Source organism: Electrona antarctica (assembly GCF_951216825.1).
Source record: "Electrona antarctica genome assembly, chromosome: 2".
NCBI lineage: Eukaryota > Metazoa > Chordata > Actinopteri > Myctophiformes > Myctophidae > Electrona > Electrona antarctica.
In genome coordinates this window covers 5,714,135-5,738,591 of record NC_136807.1, presented here as the reverse complement: position 1 = coordinate 5,738,591, position 24,457 = coordinate 5,714,135, and the positions used below count along the sequence as shown (strand labels likewise).

Sequence of the window (24,457 nt, the reverse complement as noted above, 5' to 3'; positions counted from 1 at the left end):
TCCATGCTTTGAGGGTTTGGGCACACACAAACATTGTGTTAACACAAACATTGAACGCCATTGACAATGAATGGCCAGCTTTGAGTGTTTGTGCAAACACAAACATTGCGTAAACGCAAACACTGAAGACGAAAGTGATGTATGATGATAAGAGCGCCCCTCACTTAGTCACTTCACGCAGGTGTGATTCTTTTTTTTAACAGACTAAAACAAGAGAAAAAGTCAGCTGGTTCTTTGCCCTCTCTTCATAACCGAATTAATTTCCCCCCGCATGCAGGAGGGGCGATGAGGTCACCCACATTAAGATCCAGAACTCGGGGGATTACTACGACCTGTACGGAGGGGAGAAGTTCGCCACGCTGGCGGAGCTGGTCCAGTACTACACGGAGCAGCACGACCTGCTGCGCGAGAGGAACGGACACGTCATCCAACTCAAATACCCGCTCAACTGCAAGGACCCCACCTCTGAGAGGTACACACACACACACACACACACACACACACACACCCTTTGAGAACCAATGATCATACAGTATGTGGGGACGCTAAAAGCATTCTTTCATTAAAATGCACTTTTGTTTTACCATTTCTGACATTATTAACCCTGAACACAAGGCCAGTCCTAATATAACCCCCCCGACCCTAAACCTAAACTAAAATAGGGATGTCACGTTGAACACGGTCTGTGTGTGTGTGTGTGTGTGTAAATGGTGCATTTATATAGCGCCTTTATCCAAGGCGCTTTACAGAGATTGTGCATTACATTCACCCATTCACGCACACATTCATACACCGATGGCGGCGGAAACCATGCAAGGCACCAACTAGCACATCAGGAGCAATTAGGGGTTCAGTGTCTTGCTCAAGGACACTTCGACAGTAACTCTGGGGGAGCCCGGGTTCGAACTGGCGACCTTGCGGTTACCATCCGGAAACTCTACCCCTGAGCCACCGCCGCCCACACCTGTGTGTGTGTGTGTGTGTGTGTGTGTGTGTGTGTGTGTGTTTTATAAATATTGAACCAATGATAAGTTTTAACAAGAGCCTGTGAATATATTCATGCACTGTAGACGTAGACAGGGACGCACGTTCAAACGAACGCAGCGGGTGGTGTTTGTTGTGTTGTGTTTGAAGTCAGTGGGCTCAGAGACATCCTTTCACAGAGAACGGTAACAACGGTCATACACACACAGGCACACGTGTGACACTTTTTCAGGGGTTAAATATTATAATAAATAATATAACCTCAAGAACAAAACCCACATGGGCACATGTATTAAAACATGCACCCATTCATGTACAAACAACACCAAATAATATCCAGTACAACACAATTATAATATTCACTTTCAGTAATGATCAATATGTTCCACAGTAAACCACACCGAGTCCTTATTTAAATGAAAAAGATACCTCACAAGGTTTATTTGTAAAGTTCAGTTCAGGTGAAAACAACTTAAATGGTTCAGTTCAGCAAATGCAAAATAAATCAACTGTTTAATAAACAGGCCCCTCCCAAATAATAAATAAATAAACAAAATAGACGTCAAAATAAACCCAAACGCTCAGATCCTCCTCTTCAAAAGACCGTTGTTTTAGCTCTAGGCTACTTCACTCGACCACTCCACGGAAGCCAAACAGTGAGTCTCTCCCCGTTACCTCAGTACCATGGAGCGACAGATCCTCCGGATTTAAATGGCCGGGTCCGCCGTTGGTGATGATGCCTGGGTTCTCTGTCAGCTGTTCTGCTCGCCGAGCGTTGTATTCCTGACAAGTAGCGTGCCTCCGTTCAACTATCGCCTGCCGACGCGGACTATGTACACACGGGGCCAGGGACTGGCACGGGCTCTACACGGAATACTTTGTAACATTGACAGCCAGTGCTATATGCTGCTGCTGGTGTGGTGGAACAGTGACAGCGGGGTGATTTCCTGACTTTAACTTCGACTGACGCGGGGTAGGTAACGTGAGGAAAATGACGTGGTGTGATTGGCTGACAGGGTTTGTGAATGGATGAGAGGGACGGATGAATGAAGTGACGTGAATGAAGGTGACGTGAATAAATTAAGTAGGGGCGGACCGCCACATTCCCCCCCCCTTAGAAAAACTGCACGTGTGCAGAGAAGTCTTTTGCTCTCTCTCTAGAGCTTGGAGCCCATGTTCTCTGGCAACGGGCTGGAGAATCCCAGGAACTCTTCGTCATCACTCTCTTCCTGGAAGATATCCAAGATACGTTGCCGCTCAGATTTCTCCAACTCCTGTGCGGTTGGATAACAGGGTTTAAGTCTGGAGACGTGGACCACCTTCCGGTCCTCACCTGTCTCCTCCAAAACCACATCGAAGTTAACTGGCCCCACCTGTGAGATCACTCGGTATGGTCCGAGCCATTTGGGTGCCAGCTTTGCGGTGAAGGACTTCTCAGCCTTAGAGTATGGGTGCGAGCGGAGCCAAACTCTGTCGTTGTCTTTCACCAGCATGTCTCGTCGTCTTTTATCGTAGTTCCGTTTTTGACGGGTGCGCCCTTTCTCCAGGTTCGCTTGCACAAACTCCTGAAGCTCCTTAAGTTCCGTTACGCTCTTATAGGCTGGACAGTCTGGAGAGGGAGTCCATGGCTGCAACGTCACGTCCAGGGGGCTTCTCAAGGTCCTTCCCAGGTTCAACTCTGCGGGAGTGACACCAGTGGACTCGTGAACGGCTGAGTTCAGGGCGAAACGGAAATCCGGGAGGTGTTTGTCCCAGTGCTTATGGTTGTTATTGACATAGGATGCAATCATAGTTTTAAGGGTCCGGTTAACTCTTTCTGTGAGATTGGTCTGGGGATGATATGCTGTTGTGAGCTTCTGCCGCAGGTTCCATTTCGCACAGGTTTCTTTGAAGACTGCAGACACAAACTGGGAACCCTGGTCCGAAAGGATGAAATGGGGGACTCCCCACCTTGTGAGGATTTCCTCAGTGAGGACTTTGAAGACCGTTTCCGCTGTGGCCTTTCTCAGGGGGTATAGCTCCACCCAGCGAGTGAAGTAGTCCACAAACACCACAAGGTAGACATGACCCTTAGAACTCCTTGGAAACGGGCCCATGAAATCCACTCCAATCATCTCCCAAGGATGTTCAACCACTGTCTGCTGCAACTTCCCTGCTACCTTTCGACTCTCCGGTTTGAACTTTTGACAGGTCTCACAGTTCTGCACGTACGTTTTCACCTCCAAGCTCATTCCCGGCCAGTATACCAAGGTATGCATCCTTTTGTAGGTCTTGTACCTTCCTAGATGACCTGAGATAGAGTCATCATGAAACATCTGAAGGAGAGGCTTCCGGAGACAGTCAGGTAGGTAGACCTGGTAGATTGTCTTGTGGGGGAGCTGCACAACCCTGTAGACTTCATCTTCCAGGATGGTGTACTTGATGGACTCACTTATAGTGAGCTCTCCCTCCTCCACAATAGAGTTGTAGATCTTTTGTATCTCCGGGTCCCCTTGCTGAGCTTTCCAGATCTCCTCGTCAGTTATAGGAAGTTCCCTGCGAGGTTCTCCCTTCACTGACATCATGGTGGCAACCTCCGTTGGGTCCTCAGAAGGGGCGTCACTGGGAGCTCTGGATAAAGCATCGGGTACTGTATTATACTTCCCCTTCCGATACTCAACAGTAAACGTGAACTCCTGTAGGCGTAGAACCCACCGAGTGAGGCGTGTACTGGCCTTCTGGGACTTGAACATCCAGACCAAGGACGAGTGATCGGTCACCACGGTAAAGGATCTACATTCCAAGTAGTACCGCCATTTCTCCAATGCCCATACCACAGCCAGACACTCTTTTTCGGTGGTAGAGTAATTCCTTTCAGCCTTATTCAGGCTCCTGCTTCCATATGCCAACACCTCTTCAGAACCCAGCCCAGTTTGTTGGACGAGTACAGCCCCGAGTCCGACATCACTGGCATCCGTATACACCACAAAGGGCAGATTGAAGTTTGGATGTCCCAGGATGGGTGGGGAGACCAGGTGGTTCTTCAGGGTCTCAAAGGAACGTTGGCATTCAGGGGTCCACCGAAATTTGACTCCTTTCCGTTTGAGGTTGTTTAGTGGGTCTGCAACCTCCGAAAAGTTCGGCACAAACCGGTGGTACCAGCCAGACATTCCCAGAAAACGCTGGACGGCCTTCAGGTTGGTGGGTATAGGGAAGTCCTCCACAGCCTTGACCTTCTCTGAGTCCACTTGAATGCCAGTTGCTGAGACCATGTGGCCCAAGAAACGCAGTGAGGTCTGGAAGAACTTGCTCTTCTTCATGTTCGCGGTGAGGTTGGCAGCTCTCAGTTTATCCAAGACAGCCTGGATGTCGGCAAAATGCTGTTCCCATGAAGCAGAGTAGATGATAATGTCATCTAGGTATACAAAGCAAATGCTTCCCCGGAGCTCTCCCAAAGCCATCTCCATTAGCCGTTGGAATGTAGCTGGAGCATTCTTGAGTCCAAACGGCATCACTTTGAACTGGAATAGTCCAAGCGGTGAAGCAAAAGCGGTCTTGTCAATACTGTCCTGGTCCATCCGGCACTGCCAGTAGCCATTATTCAAGTCGATGCTTGAAAAGATCACTGACCCAGCTAGGGAGTCCAGGATTTCTTGGATGGTGGGTAAGGGATAAGCGTCAGTGTATGTGACGGCATTGAGTTTTATGTAGTTGACACAGAACCTTGGTTTTCTGTCCTTCCTAGGGATGAGGACTACTGGGGAAGACCATGCGGAGGATGAGGGCTCAATGATGTCCATCTCCAACATTTCCTCAATTAGCTCCTTCATCACCTGACGTTTGGCTGGGGATAGTCGATAGGGTCTCTGCTTTATTGGCATACCCTGTGTGACCAAGATTTTGTGCGTGAGCACACCAGTAGAGCCCAAGCGAGAAGTACACACATCTGCGTTCTCCTGTAGCTGATCAAAGAGACAGCTTCTTCCTGCTGCATCCATCTGGGCTCCCTCAATGACCTTCCGTAGGAGCTCGGCATCCAGGATAGCCTCAGATGATGTTATGGAACCTCTGGGGTTGATGGCAGAAAAGAAGCAGAGTTGTCCCTTCCATCCCCACTCCGCAGGGTTGGCCGTGTCACTCTCAAAGGAGTACTTTCTGTCCTTGTTGGCATTGAACCAGTACTGGTTTCTCCCCATGTCTATCTGCAAGCCAATGATGCACATGAAGTCCAAACCCAAGACAACAGGGTAGGCTAGGGCTTCTGAGGCCAACACCACCACAGGTAAGGTGCAAGTACGACCCTGTAAGGTGAGTGCGAACTCCTGCCATCCTAGAGGCCATCTCCCTCCCCCATCGGCCAAGTAGAGGGGATTTCCTGACCAAGGAATCAGATCTGCATGTTCAGGCTTGACAGCATGCCACATTTCTTCATTAAGAAGGGTGTAAGAAGAGCCAGTGTCCATCATAGCCTTCCCCTTCTCCCGACCAATGGTCAGCGTCACAAACAACTGTTGTGGGTAAGGCCTGGCAGATGAGAAAGGAGAAGTGGATGATTTAGGCTGATGGTGGGACATGGTACTCAAGGTAGGATTGTTCTCTATAGCTGATTGCTGTTGTTTGTTATTGGACTTGTTCTTTGGTTTATACTGAGGGCAGGAGAAAGGTGGATGGGAGCCTTTACACCGCCAACAGAACTGTGCTTCTGCCTCGTTGGATTTGGCTGCTGCCTGGCTGGAAGATGGTTGCTGAGCCGCCTTACTAGGCACGACAACAGACTGGGCCTGGTTGGGAGCAGTTGGATTCCTTTGCTGTTGTTGTAGTTGTTTTTCCCAATCCTTTTCCAGCTGCTGTCCCAGCCTAACCAGCTCATCTACAGAGTTCACTCGGCTGCTCCTCAACTGACAAGCCAACTGAGGACGGATGTTTTTCAAGAGAAGCTGTATCACCTTAGCTTCGGTGATGTCCGACTTCCAGCGGCGGCAAAGTGAGCGGTAACGGTAAGCAAAGTCACGTATGCTCTCATCGTCTCCTTGCACTTGTGTCCGTATTCTCTCCTCCAGCTCATCCATATAGTCTTCCGACAGGAAAGCGAATAGAAACGTGCGCTCAAATGCCTCCCAAGTATGGGTTTCCAGCCTCATGACATCCCACCAATCTCTCGCTGTTCCATGCAGAACGCAACTCATGGTGGCCAGAATCTCCTCCTCTGTTAGTGGGTTCAAGGACAAATAGTCATGGCACTTTTCCACATACAGTAGGGGATCACTGCAGTCTTCAATCCTCCCAAAGCATGGGAATTGCAGTTTAATGGGAGTTTTCCCCATGAACCTTCCTCTCTGTTCAGAGGACTCAACTGGTGTTGACCTGGTTTGGTCTGGCAACCTAGGAATGCGCATGGTGGATTGCAACTGGGGGCGTGTCCTCACCATAGTTGGTAATACAGGTGAGTTGTCCAGCTCGGTGGTTTGTATTGCGGTATGTGTTCTGTGTAGGGAGTGGGTGTTCTGTTTCATGAATGTAATGTCCTCCACAACACTGTGCAGTTTCTGGCTGCAAGCCATAGTTTCCTCTTGCAGCTGAGTGATTGTATCTGCCATGGGGGACATAACGTCCTGTAGGTCTTGCAACACATCGATATGCAGTTTGTTCAGTCGCCATTTCAAGGAGTCAGTGATCTGAACTCTGAGGTATTCCGTGTTTTGGCGTAACAATTCCCGAAAGTTATGACACCCACATTCTGGTTTATTATCAATGGCCTGTTTGATCTCCCTTAGTGTTTGAGCCTGAGTCAAACCTGACCTTCTGCCATGATGCTGCTCTGCTTGCATCTCCATCATTTTTGAATTGAGGTCCAACACCGACCTTTCCAGAGTTTGAATGCTGTGTAGTGTTTGTGTGAGTAAATTGTGATCCACAGGACCTGTGGCATCCAGTGGCACAGTGGCCTCCCACAACTCCATATCAATTGGACACCTGTCTGTTTGCACTGAATGATCTCTGTTCTCCTGACTACCCCCAGGGGGCTCTGGATGTCCTGCGGGTGATATTTCACCAATAATGACTTCCTGGCTGTCAGTAGAGGGTGCTGGAGACACAACAGAAGGTGACTCCACCTGTACGCCTCCCTGACTGACAATAGGGGGCGCCAGTGGTGCAGTAGAAAGCTGTGCACCTCCCTGACTGCCAACAGGTGGTGCTGACTGCGCTGGGGGAGGTGACACAACCTGTATGGGTAATTGTTGTGACTGATTTGTCTCAGCCAAAGTCTGTGAGCCTGCCTGTCTGTCAGCAGGCACCTGTGATAAAGACACTGTGGCATTTAATGTGCTCCCCTGAAAGCCAACAGAGGGGGGCCTTGGCCCAGGCATGGTTCGAGTGTGTCCCTGTAAGGGCATGTGGACCTCCTGACCTCTAGGGGTAACAGCGTCCCGCAAACGCAGCAGACGCTCCCTGAAACCCTCCATTTTGTTTGACATGAGGTATGAATGAGCCGTGAGGTAGTGATTTTCCCTTGTTTGTTTGTGAGAAATTAGAAATAAATGTGTTTTGTGTCCACTTCCAGTTGTCCTTGTGACTTTTTTGACCTTTGCCAGGGTTGTGATGTCCGTTTTACTTGAGAAACTGGTGTGTTTGATTTTTCCTTTTAAATCTGGGGTGCCATTTTTCTGTAGCGGATTGCCCTTTAAATGTGCTTGGGGTGCCAGTCGGCTTTTCATCCGACACTTTTTCAGGGGTTAAATATTATAATAAATAATATAACCTCAAGAACAAAACCCACATGGGCACATGTATTAAAACATGCACCCATTCATGTACAAACAACACCAAATAATATCCAGTACAACACAATTATAATATTCACTTTCAGTAATGATCAATATGTTCCACAGTAAACCACACCGAGTCCTTATTTAAATGAAAAAGATACCTCACAAGGTTTATTTGTAAAGTTCAGTTCAGGTGAAAACAACTTAAATGGTTCAGTTCAGCAAATGCAAAATAAATCAACTGTTTAATAAACAGGCCCCTCCCAAATAATAAATAAATAAACAAAATAGACGTCAAAATAAACCCAAACGCTCAGATCCTCCTCTTCAAAAGACCGTTGTTTTAGCTCTAGGCTACTTCACTCGACCACTCCACGGAAGCCAAACAGTGAGTCTCTCCCCGTTACCTCAGTACCATGGAGCGACAGATCCTCCGGATTTAAATGGCCGGGTCCGCCGTTGGTGATGATGCCTGGGTTCTCTGTCAGCTGTTCTGCTCGCCGAGCGTTGTATTCCTGACAAGTAGCGTGCCTCCGTTCAACTATCGCCTGCCGACGCGGACTATGTACACACGGGGCCAGGGACTGGCACGGGCTCTACACGGAATACTTTGTAACATTGACAGCCAGTGCTATATGCTGCTGCTGGTGTGGTGGAACAGTGACAGCGGGGTGATTTCCTGACTTTAACTTCGACTGACGCGGGGTAGGTAACGTGAGGAAAATGACGTGGTGTGATTGGCTGACAGGGTTTGTGAATGGATGAGAGGGACGGATGAATGAAGTGACGTGAATGAAGGTGACGTGAATAAATTAAGTAGGGGCGGACCGCCACAACACGCATGGGTGGGAGTACGTGAAGAACACACACACACATGCATGGGTGGGAGTACGTGAAGAACACACACTCGCATGCATGGGTGGGAGTACGTGAAGAACACACACACACATGCATGGGTGGGAGTACGTGAAGAACACACACTCGCATGCATGGGTGGGAGTACGTGAAGAACACACACACACGCATGTATGGGTGGGAGTACGTGAAGAACACACACACACACGCATGGGTGGGAGTACGTGAAGAACACACACTCGCATGCATGGGTGGGAGTACGTGAAGAACACACACACACATGCATGGGTGGGAGTACGTGAAGAACACACACTCGCATGCATGGGTGGGAGTACGTGAAGAACACACACACACATGCATGGGTGGGAGTACGTGAAGAACACACACTCGCATGCATGGGTGGGAGTACGTGAAGAACACACACACACGCATGTATGGGTGGGAGTACGTGAAGAACACACACACACACGCATGGGTGGGAGTACGTGAAGAACACACACTCGCATGCATGGGTGGGAGTACGTGAAGAACACACACACACGCATGTATGGGTGGGAGTACGTGAAGAACACACACACACACGCATGGGTGGGAGTACGTGAAGAACACACACACACACGCATGGGTGGGAGTACGTGAAGAACACACACACACATGCATGGGTGGGAGTACGTGAAGAACACACACACACACGCATGGGTGGGAGTACGTGAAGAACACACACACACACGCATGGGTGGGAGTACGTGAAGAACACACACACACATGCATGGGTGGGAGTACGTGAAGAACACACACTCGCATGCATGGGTGGGAGTACGTGAAGAACACACACTCGCATGCATGGGTGGGAGTACGTGAAGAACACACACACACACGCATGGGTGGGAGTACGTGAAGAACACACACACACACGCATGGGTGGGAGTACGTGAAGAACACACACACACATGCATGGGTGGGAGTACGTGAAGAACACACACTCGCATGCATGGGTGGGAGTACGTGAAGAACACACACTCGCATGCATGGGTGGGAGTACGTGAAGAACACACACACACATGCATGGGTGGGAGTACGTGAAGAACACACACTCGCATGCATGGGTGGGAGTACGTGAAGAACACACACACACATGCATGGGTGGGAGTACGTGAAGAACACACACTCGCATGCATGGGTGGGAGTACGTGAAGAACACACACACACATGCATGGGTGGGAGTACGTGAAGAACACACACACACATGCATGGGTGGGAGTACGTGAAGAACACACACTCGCATGCATGGGTGGGAGTACGTGAAGAACACACACTCGCATGCATGGGTGCGTACAATCGCACGTTTGGAAATGCTGGTTTGATTCCCTCATGTGCAGCGTTTGCCCCGTGTTGTTAAGGTTGTTCATATTTTGTTAATTGATGAATTCATTCCAACGGATATTGTTTTGAATAGGGACCGATTAGGTAAAAAATTTAGTTGATTGTTGAGAAAGTGTCTGTTTTTGTTTGTGCATGTCGCCTCTCTCTCTCTCTCGCTCTCTCTCTCTCTCTCTCTATCGTGTGCGCTCTCGGCTCCTATTTGGGTCCAGGAACAAGTTGTGATCTCTGTTTTGTGGTTTATGTGGGGTTTGTTTCCATATAGCCGGGGTCTCTTGTTTCCATATAGCCGGGGTCTCTTGTTTCCATATAGCCGGGGTCTCTTGTCGTAACACACTCCCATGTTTACACACACACACCCATAGTGTCTGATTTATGATACCTCGACCTCGCTATTTTGTAGAAAGTGTCCAATTTAGAATGCAACATGCATGTAATGTATTCACAACGGAATACAGTCCATTATAATGTTATGCCATGATTTCTTTGATGGAGCAACATCCTTGATCCAAAACAAAAGAATATTCTTCCTAGCAGCAAACGTTAATAAGTTGAATAACCTCTTATGTTTGACATCAATCATCTGTTCAATCTTAACCTTGACTACCCTATCAAACGAACACTAAAACTAATTCAACCTTTTCACAAAATAAAAAATAAACTAGCAAACCTGCTTTAGAAAGTTACTAAAACTGTACTGAAGTTGAAAAAGTCAAACTAATTAAAAGTAAAAACTAACTATAATAACCTTGTGACACTGCAGGCATTTTATTTTCTATTTATTTCTGTTTTGTGGATTCTGAAGGCCAGCAGGCCCAAACATCAATTTGTCTGTCTGGTGGAAACCAAAGCTGTTACTTTTCATGATTCAAATTCAAAAGCATTAAAAGTACTTTTGATGCTTTTAGTGAGGCTGTACCTGATCATTGTATTATGATCAGGTAGGCCATTAACCCATTTTGTGCGGGAACCCCTTTTGGTGTTTCAAGCATTCTGTTATACTTTAGCTATTGAAAAATAGCAGATCTACAAGTTTAGGTCTGCTATTTTTAAAAAATCGTAAAAATGCGCCACAAATCTTTGAATAGGTATATATTCTTTCAGAGCACACGTTTTTTTTAATTTCGACGTCAGGCCTAAATGGGTTAATTTATGGAGAGAAGAAATAAAAACAACAATATGGACATAAGAGGTTTCTGCCAGACAGCAACAAATTAATAAAACTGCAATATTGTGTGTGTGTGTGTGTGTGTGTGTGCGTGTGCGTGTGCGTGTGCGTGTGCGTGTGCGTGTGCGTGTGCGTGTGCGTGCGCGTGTGCGTGTGCGTGTGCGTGTGTGTGTGTGTGTGCGTGTGCGCGTGCGACACTCTTTTCCTCTGTCCAGGTGGTTCCATGGGCATCTTTCCGGGCGCGATGCAGAGAAGCTGCTCTCAGACAAGGGGAAGCCGGGCAGCTTCCTGGTACGGGAGAGCCAGAGCAAGCCGGGGGACTTTGTCCTGTCTGTGCTCACCAACGAGGAGAAACACGAGAACGTGGACCGCAAGACCAAGGTCACACATGTCATGATACGCTATCAGGTAAGACCAAGGTCACACATGTCATGATACGCTATCAGGTACCATAAACAATACTGCGCAGTCGGGCAGAAACCTCTCATCTTCATTTTCTAACTTTTTAAATGAACCCATTTTGACCTGAGATCAGATTCTAAAAATGTCTTCTACATCCTGACAGTTTTCTGAAAAAGCTATGTTTCTATGTCAGTCGTTCTTCGATTTTTCAAAAATAGCAGACCTACAAGCTCGTAGCGCGCCACTCGGTGGCGCGCTACGAGCTTGTAGATCTGCTATTTTTCAATAGCTAAAGTATAACGGTTAATGTCCTACTTGACCATACTACAGCGTCACACAAAAAGCATCAAATGTGGCAGATCCGCAAGCTCATTCGCTTTGAGCTTGTACACCTGCTACGTTGTTGCTATTTTTTTATTTGAATGCTGAAAAATAACAGTTTCGGACATGAGGTTTCCACCCGACATATTGTGTTTTATCTCAAAGGTTCTCACTCTTTCATGCCAGGGACCCCCCCCCCCCCCCCCACACACACACACACACATCTGAAAATACCCCCATACAAGATTGTGTTTCAGAAATTGTCAAAATGCTATGATCACATTGTGACACGCTGTGAGCTTGTAGAGCTGCTATTTTCAAATGTATGGTTGAACTGATTTTGATGCTATATCATTCTATATATTAACTAATTTAGTCGGGGACCCCTTCAAGGACCACTGGGTGCCCCCGGACCCCATTCTGGACGGGAACCCCTTTTGGTGTTTTAACTAAGCATTATGTTATACTTTAGCTATTGAAAAAAAATAGCGCGCCACCAAGTGGCACGCTACGAGCTTGTAGGTCTGATATTTTTGAAAATGTGTAAATATGCGGAACAAATCTTTGAATATATATTCTTTCAGAGCGAACGTTTTTTTTATTTCGACGTCAGGCCTAAATGGGTTAAGAGCCGCTGTGTGAAGTGAAAGTGTCATTCTGTGTAGGCTAGTAACCAGGTTAAGTTCTAGGGCTTGACATTGAGTCTGTCATCCTCTTTGGGATTTAGTTTTTTTCCCCCGGTGAAACAGAAAAGTCATGTTTGGGTGCTGACAGACAGACAGTGGTTCATTGTTTGATGTGGGCGCTTCCCTCCAGCAGGACGGTAAATACGACGTGGGCGGTGGCGAGAGGTTGGACACGCTGGCCGACCTGGTGGACCATTACAAGAAGAACCCCATGGTGGAGAAGAGTGGCATCGTCGTTCACCTCAAACAGGTGAGGACCAGACAGTCACCTCAAACAGGTGAGGACCAGACAGTCACCTCAAACAGGTGAGGACCAGACAGTCAAACAGACAGTCAAACAGGTGAGGACCAGACAGTCAAACAGACAGTCAAACAGGTGAGGACCAGACAGCCAAACAGACAGTCAAACAGGTGAGGACCAGACAGTCAAACAGACAGTCAAACAGGTGAGGACCAGACAGTCAAACAGACAGTCAAACAGGTGAGGACCAGACAGTCAAACAGACAGTCAAACAGGTGAGGACCAGACAGTCAAACAGACAGTCAAACAGGTGAGGACCAGACAGTCAAACAGACAGTCAAACAGACAGTCAAACAGGTGAGGACCAGACAGTCAAACAGACAGTCAAACAGGTGAGGACCAGACAGTCACCTCAAACAGGTGAGGACCAGACAGTCAAACAGGTGAGGACCAGACAGTCACCTCAAACAGGTGAGGACCAGACAGTCACCTCAAACAGGTGAGGACCAGACAGTCAAACAGACAGTCAAACAGGTGAGGACCAGACAGTCAAACAGACAGTCAAACAGGTGAGGACCAGACAGTCAAACAGACAGTCAAACAGGTGAGGACCAGACAGTCACCTCAAACAGGTGAGGACCAGACAGTCACCTCAAACAGGTGAGGACCAGACAGTCAAACAGACAGTCAAACAGACAGTCAAACAGGTGAGGACCAGACAGTCAAGCAGACAGTCAAACAGGTGAGGACCAGACAGTCAAACAGACAGTCAAACAGGTGAGGACCAGACAGTCAAACAGACAGTCAAACAGGTGAGGACCAGACAGTCAAACAGACAGTCAAACAGGTGAGGACCAGACAGTCAAACAGACAGTCAAACAGGTGAGGACCAGACAGTCAAACAGACAGTCAAACAGGTGAGGACCAGACAGTCAAACAGACAGTCAAACAGACAGTCAAACAGGTGAGGACCAGACAGTCAAGCAGACAGTCAAACAGGTGAGGACCAGACAGTCAAACAGACAGTCAAACAGGTGAGGACCAGACAGTCAAACAGACAGTCAAACAGGTGAGGACCAGACAGTCAAACAGACAGTCAAACAGGTGAGGACCAGACAGTCAAACAGACAGTCAAACAGGTGAGGACCAGACAGTCAAAGTTCACCTCAAACAGGTGAGGACCAGACAGTCAAAGTTCACCTCAAACAGGTGAGGACCAGACAGTCAAAGTTCACCTCAAACAGGTGAGGACCAGTCAAAGTCCTACGATTTGTCACCCATGTTACCGCAGTGAAATTTGTTTTCCGCATTTGACCCATCTCTCGGAGCGGTGATCCGCAGCCAAGGAGTGGTGAGCTTCAGCTGTGCCGCGCTCGGGAATCATTTGATTAGTTGATTTGACCCCCCAATCCAACCCATTGATGCTGAGTGCCAAGCAGGGACTGACCCCCCAATCCAACCCATTGATGCTGAGTGCTAAGCAGGGAGGCACTGTGTCCCACTTTTACAGTCTTTGGTATGACCCGGCCGGGGGGGGAGATTTTCAAAAGGCTCAACAAGTTAAACAAAGAAAATAACAAAAAATAAGAAGAAGAAATACTGCATTTTAGTAGTTTGAACTAATGTCAGTAGGTAATAAGAAAGTTTTCCGCTCCTTTTGTCCCTCGTCTACACCTACAACACAATGTTCACCCTAGGATATGGAAGCTAGGGTTCATTTGGTTAAAGCCCTGTTATGCACCAGTGTCGCAAATGTGCCATGTTGTGAGCTTTGTAGATCAGCTATGTTCAGCGTGCGACACTGGTGGCACCACCAACTATAAATGAAGCCAGTCCTTTTTTGCTGGAAAACCTTAAATATGCCTAAATTTAACCCATTTAGGCCTGACCTCAAAATTTAAAAAAAATCTTCTAAATCCTCAACATGTTAAGAGGCTTGTAGCCACGCATTGTGATGATGTTTTGATGCCAGCGGTGGCACCAGTGCTGTGTTGTCGAGTAAGGTTTTGAGGTGCTTAATTGAGTATTTCCATTTTACTTACTTACTGTAGATACTTTGTTTCTAATGTACTCTATTACAACTCACAGGCGAAGGGAATATTTAAATTTTACTCCACACATTTTTTTTGACAGCCTTACATAGCCTTATATACATTCATTTTAGTTGCTGCTACAAATCTAGAGTACTTCTCGCACCACCTGTTGTGTTCTATTTACAGTATGTGTCACATCCGTTGCTTTAGCTTTTTTTGTGCTTTTAATGTAGGACAATTTTAGATGTTTTCCATGCTGGTACTAAATAAATATTTTCACGACTTTTCAAAAATAGCAGACCTACAAGCTCGTAGCGCGCCACTCGGTGGCGCGCTATGAGCTTGTAGATCTGCTATTTTTCAATAGCTAAATTACAACATAATGTTTAAAACACCAAAAGGGGTTCCCACCCAAAATGGGTTAAATGTGATCCGTGCCGGTGAGGTGAGGCGTGTACATGAATACTGAATGAAGCTCTGATAGTGCTTGAATTGTATTGAATATTTAATTCCCGGATAACTTTTACAATTACCCAGTACATGATCTCACATAGCGTAACATTTAGTAATAGCAAAAAGAGAGGGCTGACCTTTAAATTGTCTCTTTCATGGAAATATGAAGCATTGGAGAAACTCTGACTAGGCACTTACCGTAGATGGTATTTGAAGTGTCAGATGTATTGTTAGATAGATAATTAGATAGTTAGAAGGACATGGAAATTGACTGAAGTCAAGAGAATGGGACTTATAGCATGTATTAAAGTACCAAGCAGAATGTAGCCAAATTATTTACTTTTACTCTTTTACATTTGGTCTAAATGCAAAGGAGTACAACTAATATTTTTCTTCCCCATTATGTTTGAGTAAATGTGAAAAGTGTATATTCCATTGAAATTACTCCTACTAGTACAAATGTATTAAAAATGTAATTAAGTATGTTGTTGGTAAATGTACTGTAACTCGTTACCACAGAACCACCAAACTAGATAGACAGTAGGAACAGAATTACGGCGACAACATTTCATTTCCTATCCTTCCTCTTTTTTTTTTTTCAACTTATTGTTGTTATTGTTATTGCCGGGGTAGACAATACATTTTATACACACAAGCATCATATAGCATCATTCAGTTCTCAGTTAAAAATTGTCTCCCCAAGGAGACAGCAGCAACATTGAAAGTAACACATTTGAAAAATAATAATAATCATAAATAATAATATTAACAATTCAACGGACATGAAAGAGAAAAAAAAATGAAAAAAAATAATAAAGAAAAGGAAAGAGGGGAAGGGGGGGGGGGTCCATCGGAAGGGGGGGGTCCATCAGTCAAAGAGTATGATAAATAATATATGCGAGTTACAGAACGTACCATACAATTTTTTTTATAAATACTGTCACAATCTACCCACCTATTGTACAATCATATCACATTAAACATTCATGATCTCTTTGTAGAAATACATCTTTGTAATGTTATAATGTTGTCTTTTATAACCATATAGCCCTTCAATGCCACGAGAATAAACGCTGCCAACATTGAGAACAGGGTACGAGAACTCAACAAGGTAGCCGACAACTCGGAGAAGCCAAAACAAGGGTTCTGGGAGGAGTTTGAGGTACAGTATGCGTTTGTCTTTATACTTTAGGCCTGACGTCGACATTTAAAAAAAATCTAAATTCTGAAATACCTCATGTTTCTGTATCAGTGGTGCTCAATATTTCATGTCAAGGACCCCAAAAATGATATGTAATTGGCCTCCGACCCCCATCTTGTTCCAGGAACCCCCCAGAAGCAAATATTTGAGTTAAAAATGTTGTTCTGAAAAAATATATATTCCAAATTTGCGACACATTTTCACGACTTTTCAAAAATAGCAGACCTACAAGCTCGTAGCGTGCCACTCTGTGGCGCGCTACAAGCTTGTATATCTGCTATTTTTCAATAGCTAAATTATAACAATGTTTAAAACACCAAAAGGGGTTCCCGCCCAAAATGGGTTAAAGCTACTGTCAGTCAATGAAGTTGCATTCGCATTGTGCTTGAATATTATAGACGGGAACACATGGTGTCCTGCTGCTATTGTTTGAAACCCTGTATCCAACTTTTTCTAGATTTCTTTGTTTTTATTTCAAAAAATGTAACAGAACTCAAACATAAATGTGAATGCAAGAAAACAAAAATACATAACAAAAACAGAGACAATAAAAGAAATCCAAAGATAAAGAGAAAAACAGCTTGACAAACTTCAAAAATACAACATTTTACAAACAGTACAAGGCAAGGCAGGGAACAGCAGGAGACATGACTCATAATATACAGCAGATATGTAAGGGATAATATCTGGCTAGGTGGTCATTGTCGGGAGATAATTCACCGACAGGGAGTTTAACCACCGAGCCAGATATTATCCCGCTTATTACATGGCTAACTAACATAAATTAATACATTGACCCAAAACACAACAAAAAAAGTATTCCATAAGTTCACGCTGGCTGCGGCTGCAGCACTGTCGGAAAACAAGGAAGTGAGTTGATCAAATAGAATCCATTTTCGGGTCCTGCTTCGTCTATTTCTCGCTCAAATGTTTTCAAAAACATTTTTAAGAGCAATGTTTAGCTGTAAATGACATTGTGTGTCACTAGTGTGTGTGTGTTTACATGGCTGTCATGTTGGAAACAGCAGTAAATCAAGCGGGGCGCAGCCGCGCAGCTGGTGCTCAGAGGGTTTGATTAGGCAGCGGTCTGTTATACAGCGGAGCGGTCATTATCGACACATAATTCACAGCTGAATTAAGCGATTGACCAATCAGAATAAAGCATTCAACCAAGCCATGTAATAAATAACATGAATTGTCACAATCCCGGCCTGCATCCAGCCCTTGCTCGCACCCCGAGGAGACAGAAGCTCCGGTGACCCCCAGCCCGCCACCAAGTCAACTTTTTCTGCTTTTGTTCCCTCTTTTTTGTCGTACATTATACCCTAGTTCTTTGTGCAACAGTGTGTCGCACAAATGTAGACGGAAGAGCGAATGCTGCTGCTGCTCAATTGTTTTCCGTCTTTCAGTTGGTTTATGCAAAACATGGAAATCAGTGGTTTGCAGCTTCCACCCACCCGCTGTGGCGTCACGTTTTTTTAGTCATCTGAAGTAGTTTTGGAGAACGGGGGTTTGAATGTGACTAACATTGTTCTCGGGGAAAAAGAAAAAAGTTGCATTACCTTTCATTTCAATACATAAAAGTCTCAATAATATCAACTCACACAGCTTTGGTATTAAATCCACACAATATGGAATGAATGCCTTTCACAGTAAAGCGGCTTCTGACAACAGTTTTGTTGTTTTTTTGCTTTGATGAAAAGGGTCAGGGGGGGGGGGGGGGGGGGGTGTTCTGTGAACAGTGAGCTCTACCACCCTGCCAGCATCCACCCCACCTGACTGAATATGTTTATTAAAGGGTAAGGGGGGGGGATTCAATTTTTTTTTTAAATCTCAAAAGTAGCAGATCTACTTGCGTTTGGAGCTTGTGTAGCTTTGCTGCTACTTTTGATGCTTCTGTGTGACACTGTATTATGATCAAGTAACGCACACACAGTATTATGATCAAGTAACGCACACACTGTATTATGATCAAGTAACGCACACACAGTATTATGATCAAGTAACGCACACACTGTATTATGATCAAGTAACGCACACACTGTATTATGATCAAGTAACGCACACACAGTATTATGATCAAGTAACGCACACACAGTATTATGATCAAGTAACGCACACACTGTATTATGATCAAGTAACGCACACACAGTATTATGATCAAGTAACGCACACACTGTATTATGATCAAGTAACGCACACACAGTATTATGATCAAGTAACGCACACACTGTATTATGATCAAGTAACACACACTGTATTATGATCAAGTAACGCACACACAGTATTATGATCAAGTAACGCACACACTGTATTATGATCAAGTAACACACACACTGTATTATGATCAAGTAACACACACACAGTATTATGATCAAGTAACGCACACACTGTATTATGATCAAGTAACACACACACACACTGTATTATGATCAAGTAACGCACACACTGTATGTATTATGATCAAGTAACGCACACACAGTATTATGATCAAGTAACGCACACACTGTATTATGATCAAGTAACACACACACTGTATTATGATCAAGTAACCACACACTGTATTATGATCAAGTAACGCACACACTGTATTATGATCAAGTAACACACACACTGTATTATGATCAAGTAACCACACACTGTATTATGATCAAGTAACACACACACTGTATTATGATCAAGTAACACACACACTGTATTATGATCAAGTAACCACACACTGTATTATGATCAAGTAACGCACACACTGTATGTATTATGATCAAGTAACGCACACACAGTATTATGATCAAGTAACGCACACACTGTATTATGATCAAGTAACACCCACACTGTATTATGATCAAGTAACACACACACTGTATTATGATCAAGTAACACACACACTGTATTATGATGAAGTAACGCACACACTGTATTATGATGAAGTAACACACACACTGTATTATGATCAAGTAACACACACACTGTATTATGATCAAGTAACACACACACTGTATTATGATCAAGTAACACACACTGTATTATGATCAAGTAACCACACACTGTATTATGATCAAGTAACGCACACACTGTATTATGATCAAGTAACACCCACACTGTATTATGATCAAGTAACACACACACTGTATTATGATCAAGTAACACACACACTGTATTATGATGAAGTAACGCACACACTGTATTATGATGAAGTAACACACACACTGTATTATGATCAAGTAACACACACACTGTATTATGATCAAGTAACACACACTGTATTATGATCAAGTAACACACACTGTATTATGATCAAGTAACACACACTGTATTATGATCAAGTAACACACACACTGTATTATGATCAAGTAACACACACTGTATTATGATCAAGTAACACACACTGTATTATGATCAAGTAACACACACTGTATTATGATCAAGTAACACACACTGTATTATGATCAAGTAACACACACTGTATTATGATCAAGTAACACACACTGTATTATGATCAAGTAACACACACACTGTATTATGATCAAGTAACACACACTGTATTATGATCAAGTAACACACACACTGTATTATGATCAAGTAACACACACTGTATTATGATCAAGTAACACACACTGTATTATGATCAAGTAACACACACTGTATTATGATCAAGTAACACACACTGTATTATGATCAAGTAACACACACACTGTATTATGATCAAGTAACACACACTGTATTATGATCAAGTAACACACACACTGTATTATGATCAAGTAACACACACACTGTATTATGATCAAGTAACACACACACACTGTATTATGATCAAGTAACACACACTGTATTATGATCAAGTAACACACACTGTATTATGATCAAGTAACACACACACAGTATTATGATCAAGTAACACACACACTGTATTATGATCAAGTAACGCACACACTGTATTATGATCAAGTAACACACACACTGTATTATGATCAAGTAACACACATACAGTATTATGATCAAGTAACGCACACACTGTATTATGATCAAGTAACACACACACACACTGTATTATGATCAAGTAACGCACACACTGTATGTATTATGATCAAGTAACGCACACACTGTATGTATTATGATCAAGTAACGCACACACTGTATTATGATCAAGTAACACACACTGTATTATGATCAAGTAACACACACACTGTATTATGATCAAGTAACACACACTGTATTATGATCAAGTAACACACACTGTATTATGATCAAGTAACGCACACACAGTATTATGATCAAGTAACACACACTGTATTATGATCAAGTAACACACACTGTATTATGATCAAGTAACACACACTGTATTATGATCAAGTAACACACACACTGTATTATGATCAAGTAACACACACACTGTATTATGATCAAGTAACACACACTGTATTATGATCAAGTAACACACACTGTATTATGATCAAGTAACACACACAGTATTATGATCAAGTAACACACACACTGTATTATGATCAAGTAACACACACTGTATTATGATCAAGTAACACACACAGTATTATGATCAAGTAACACACACACTGTATTATGATCAAGTAACACACACTGTATTATGATCAAGTAACGCACACACAGTATTATGATCAAGTAACGCACACACTGTATTATGATCAAGTAACACACACACTGTATTATGATCAAGTAACACACACTGTATTATGATCAAGTAACACACACTGTATTATGATCAAGTAACGCACACACTGTATTATGATCAAGTAACACACACACTGTATTATGATCAAGTAACACACACTGTATTATGATCAAGTAACACACACACTGTATTATGATCAAGTAACACACACACTGTATTATGATCAAGTAACGCACACACTGTATTATGATCAAGTAACACACACTGTATTATGATCAAGTAACACACACTGTATTATGATCAAGTAACACACACTGTATTATGATCAAGTAACACACACACTGTATTATGATCAAGTAACACACACTGTATTATGATCAAGTAACGCACACACTGTATTATGATCAAGTAACACACACACTGTATTATGATCAAGTAACGCACACACTGTATTATGATCAAGTAACGCACACACTGTATTATGATCAAGTAACGCACACACTGTAATATGATCAAGTAACACACACTGTATTATGATCAAGTAACGCACACACTGTATTATGATCAAGTAACACACACTGTATTATGATCAAGTAACACACACACTGTATTATGATCAAGTAACACACACACTGTAATATGATCAAGTAACACACACACTGTATTATGATCAAGTAACACACACTGTATTATGATCAAGTAACGCACACACTGTATTATGATCAAGTAACACACACTGTATTATGATCAAGTAACACACACACTGTAATATGATCAAGTAACACACACACTGTATTATGATCAAGTAACGCACACACGAAAAAAACACAAAAACGTAAAACGTGGAGATGAGTGGTGTCTGCCCGACAGCAACGATATGCAGTCGGTGAAAATGATATCGCTACTTTTTTCCGCAACACTATCATACCGATACATACGGGAAATTCACCCTTTGTCACGTCCCGCCCATGATTGTGCCCCTCTTCGCACCCATTGGTTGCGGTTTCGTGGTTGGACAAAAAACATGTTTTTCAGTTGCCTCATATTGATATTCTGTGTTCACTCAATTCTTATTTCAATCTTGGTGTCAGTGTCGGTGGCATTGTTTTACGCACTTTCTCTTTGAGCTCAGATGTGTGGTGTTGTTTTTAGAACTCCTCTCACTTCTACTTCCTCCACCCCCACCCCCCCCCCCCCCTCTCTCCATCAGGTGCTGCAGCAGCAGGAGTGTAAGCTGTTGTATCCCAGGAAGGAGGGCCAGAGACCAGAGAACAAGAGCAAAAACAGATACAAGAACATTCTCCCATGTGCGTCACCACTTCCTTTCTCTCTCTCTCTCACCTACTTCCTGTGGAAAGAATGACACAAATATAATAGTGTGTGTGGAACATGTTAAGAGGCTTGTAGCCACGCATTGTGATGATGTTTTGATGCCAGCGGTGGCACAAGTGCTGTGTTGTTGAGTAAGGTTTTGAGGTGCTTAATTGAGTATTTCCATTTTACTTACTTACTTACTGTAGATACTTTGTTTCTAATGTACTCTATTACATCTCACAGGCGAAGGAAATATTTAAATTTTACTCCACACATTTTTTTTGACAGCCTTACATAGCCTTATATACAGTCATTTTAGTTGTTGCTACAAATCTAGAGTACTTCTTGCACCACCTGCTATTTACAGTATGTGTCACATCCGTTGCTTTAGCTTTTTTTGTGCTTTTAATGTAGGACAATTATAGATGTTTTCCATGCTGGTACAGATGACAGTTTGATGTGTGCGTGTGCGTGTGTGTGTGTGCGCGTGTGTGTGTGTGTGTGTGTGTGTGGAGAAATGGCTGTTTTAGGGTTAAAAAAAAAGATTTTTAGAGTTAATTTATGATTAGGAGAAGATTCATCTTGGGGTTAGGATCAGACATTTAGAGGTTAGGATTGGATTTATGGCTGGTTTATTTATACCAAAATAACAGATTTGTAGCTCAATTTATAGACTGGTTGCAGCGTGTATAGTAATGCAATGTAATCTGTGTGTGTGTGTGTGTGTGTGTGTGTGTGTGTGTGTGTGTGTGTGTGTGTGTGTGTGTGTGTGTGTGTGTGTGTGTGTGTGTGTGTGTGTGTGTGTGTGTGTGTGTGTGTGTGTGTGTGTGTGTGTGTGTGTGTGTGTGTCTGTGTGTGTGTGTGTGTGTAGTCGACACCACCCGTGTTCTGATCAGGGAAGCGGACCCAGAGGTGTCTGGTTCTGACTACATCAACGCCAACTACATCAGAGTGAGTCTTGGCCACGCGCACACGCGCACACACACACACACACACACACACACACACACACACACACACACACACACACACACACACACACACACACACACACACAGTTCAATATGTGTTTAATAAGAGAGAGTCAGTATTTCATAAAGCACTGGTCCTCAAACATTTTCCTGTATTTGGATGCAGTCCTCTATCTGAATAGGTTTTGCCAGAGACCCCATACAGGACTTGGTGTTGTTTATGTGGTTAAAAAAGTTATGTTTTATTATTATTGTTATTGTTATTATTTTGTTTTTTGTTTTTTTTAGAAAATATCTTGTAAATCGGTCATTTTCAAATAGCCGACGTATAGGGTTAAAGTGGTTAAAGTGATTGTGATGCTATTTGAAGTCATTTTGGAGCCCCCTCAATACCCCCTGGAGCCCCCTGGAGCCCCTCAAGACCCCCTGGAGCCCCTCAAGACCCCCTGGAGCCCCCTGGAGCCCCTCAAGACCCCCTGGAGCCCCCTGGAGCCCCTCAAGACCCCCTGGAGCCCCTCAAGACCCCCTGGAGCCCCTCAATACCCCCTGCCTGGGGGAACTACTGTCATAAACTGATAACAATAAGGTCACCTGGAGCTGTCTGGCTGTGATTCCAGTTTGTTTTGGTGTTTTCAGCACCCTCTGCTGGACAGAGCTACAGACAGACACATGTCATAAGTAGTTGTGTTCACCTCACCTCTCTCGGTGAATAAAAGCTGCTATCAAGGGAGCAGAGGCCAATTCATAACTGGGGGTGCCCGATTTGGGGCAGACTTGTGCGCAGATCTGCAAGCTTACAACGCACAACAGTGCAACGCAATGTGAGCCTTGTAGATAGTTGTTGTGTGGTAGCGTCACCGGTGCAGATGTAACGAGTGTGGCGGCGGTGGCTCAGGGGTACAGTGGCTGGATGGTAACCGCAAGGTTGCCAGTTCGAACCCGGGCTCCCCCAGAGTTAGTGTCGAAGTGTCCTTGAGCAAGACACTGAACCCCCGATTGCTCCTGATGTGCTGGTTGGTGCCTTGCATGGTTTCCGCCGCCATCGGTGTATGAATAT

The 24,457-nt window shown here is 44.2% G+C and overlaps 1 protein-coding gene across 2 annotated transcripts in view; it reads left to right on the top strand.

Moving 5' to 3' along the window:
* ptpn11b (protein tyrosine phosphatase non-receptor type 11b) overlaps positions 1-24,457 on the top strand; it is a 119,345-nt gene that overhangs the window by 63,741 nt on the left and 31,147 nt on the right. For both annotated transcript variants that reach the window (XM_079489755.1, XM_079489756.1), the window contains exons 3-8: positions 278-472; positions 11,349-11,541; positions 12,673-12,792; positions 16,318-16,431; positions 22,326-22,422; positions 23,301-23,380. In XM_079489755.1, coding sequence (XP_079345881.1) covers positions 278-472; positions 11,349-11,541; positions 12,673-12,792; positions 16,318-16,431; positions 22,326-22,422; positions 23,301-23,380 — 799 coding nt within the window. The remainder of the gene's footprint in view (positions 1-277; positions 473-11,348; positions 11,542-12,672; positions 12,793-16,317; positions 16,432-22,325; positions 22,423-23,300; positions 23,381-24,457) is intronic.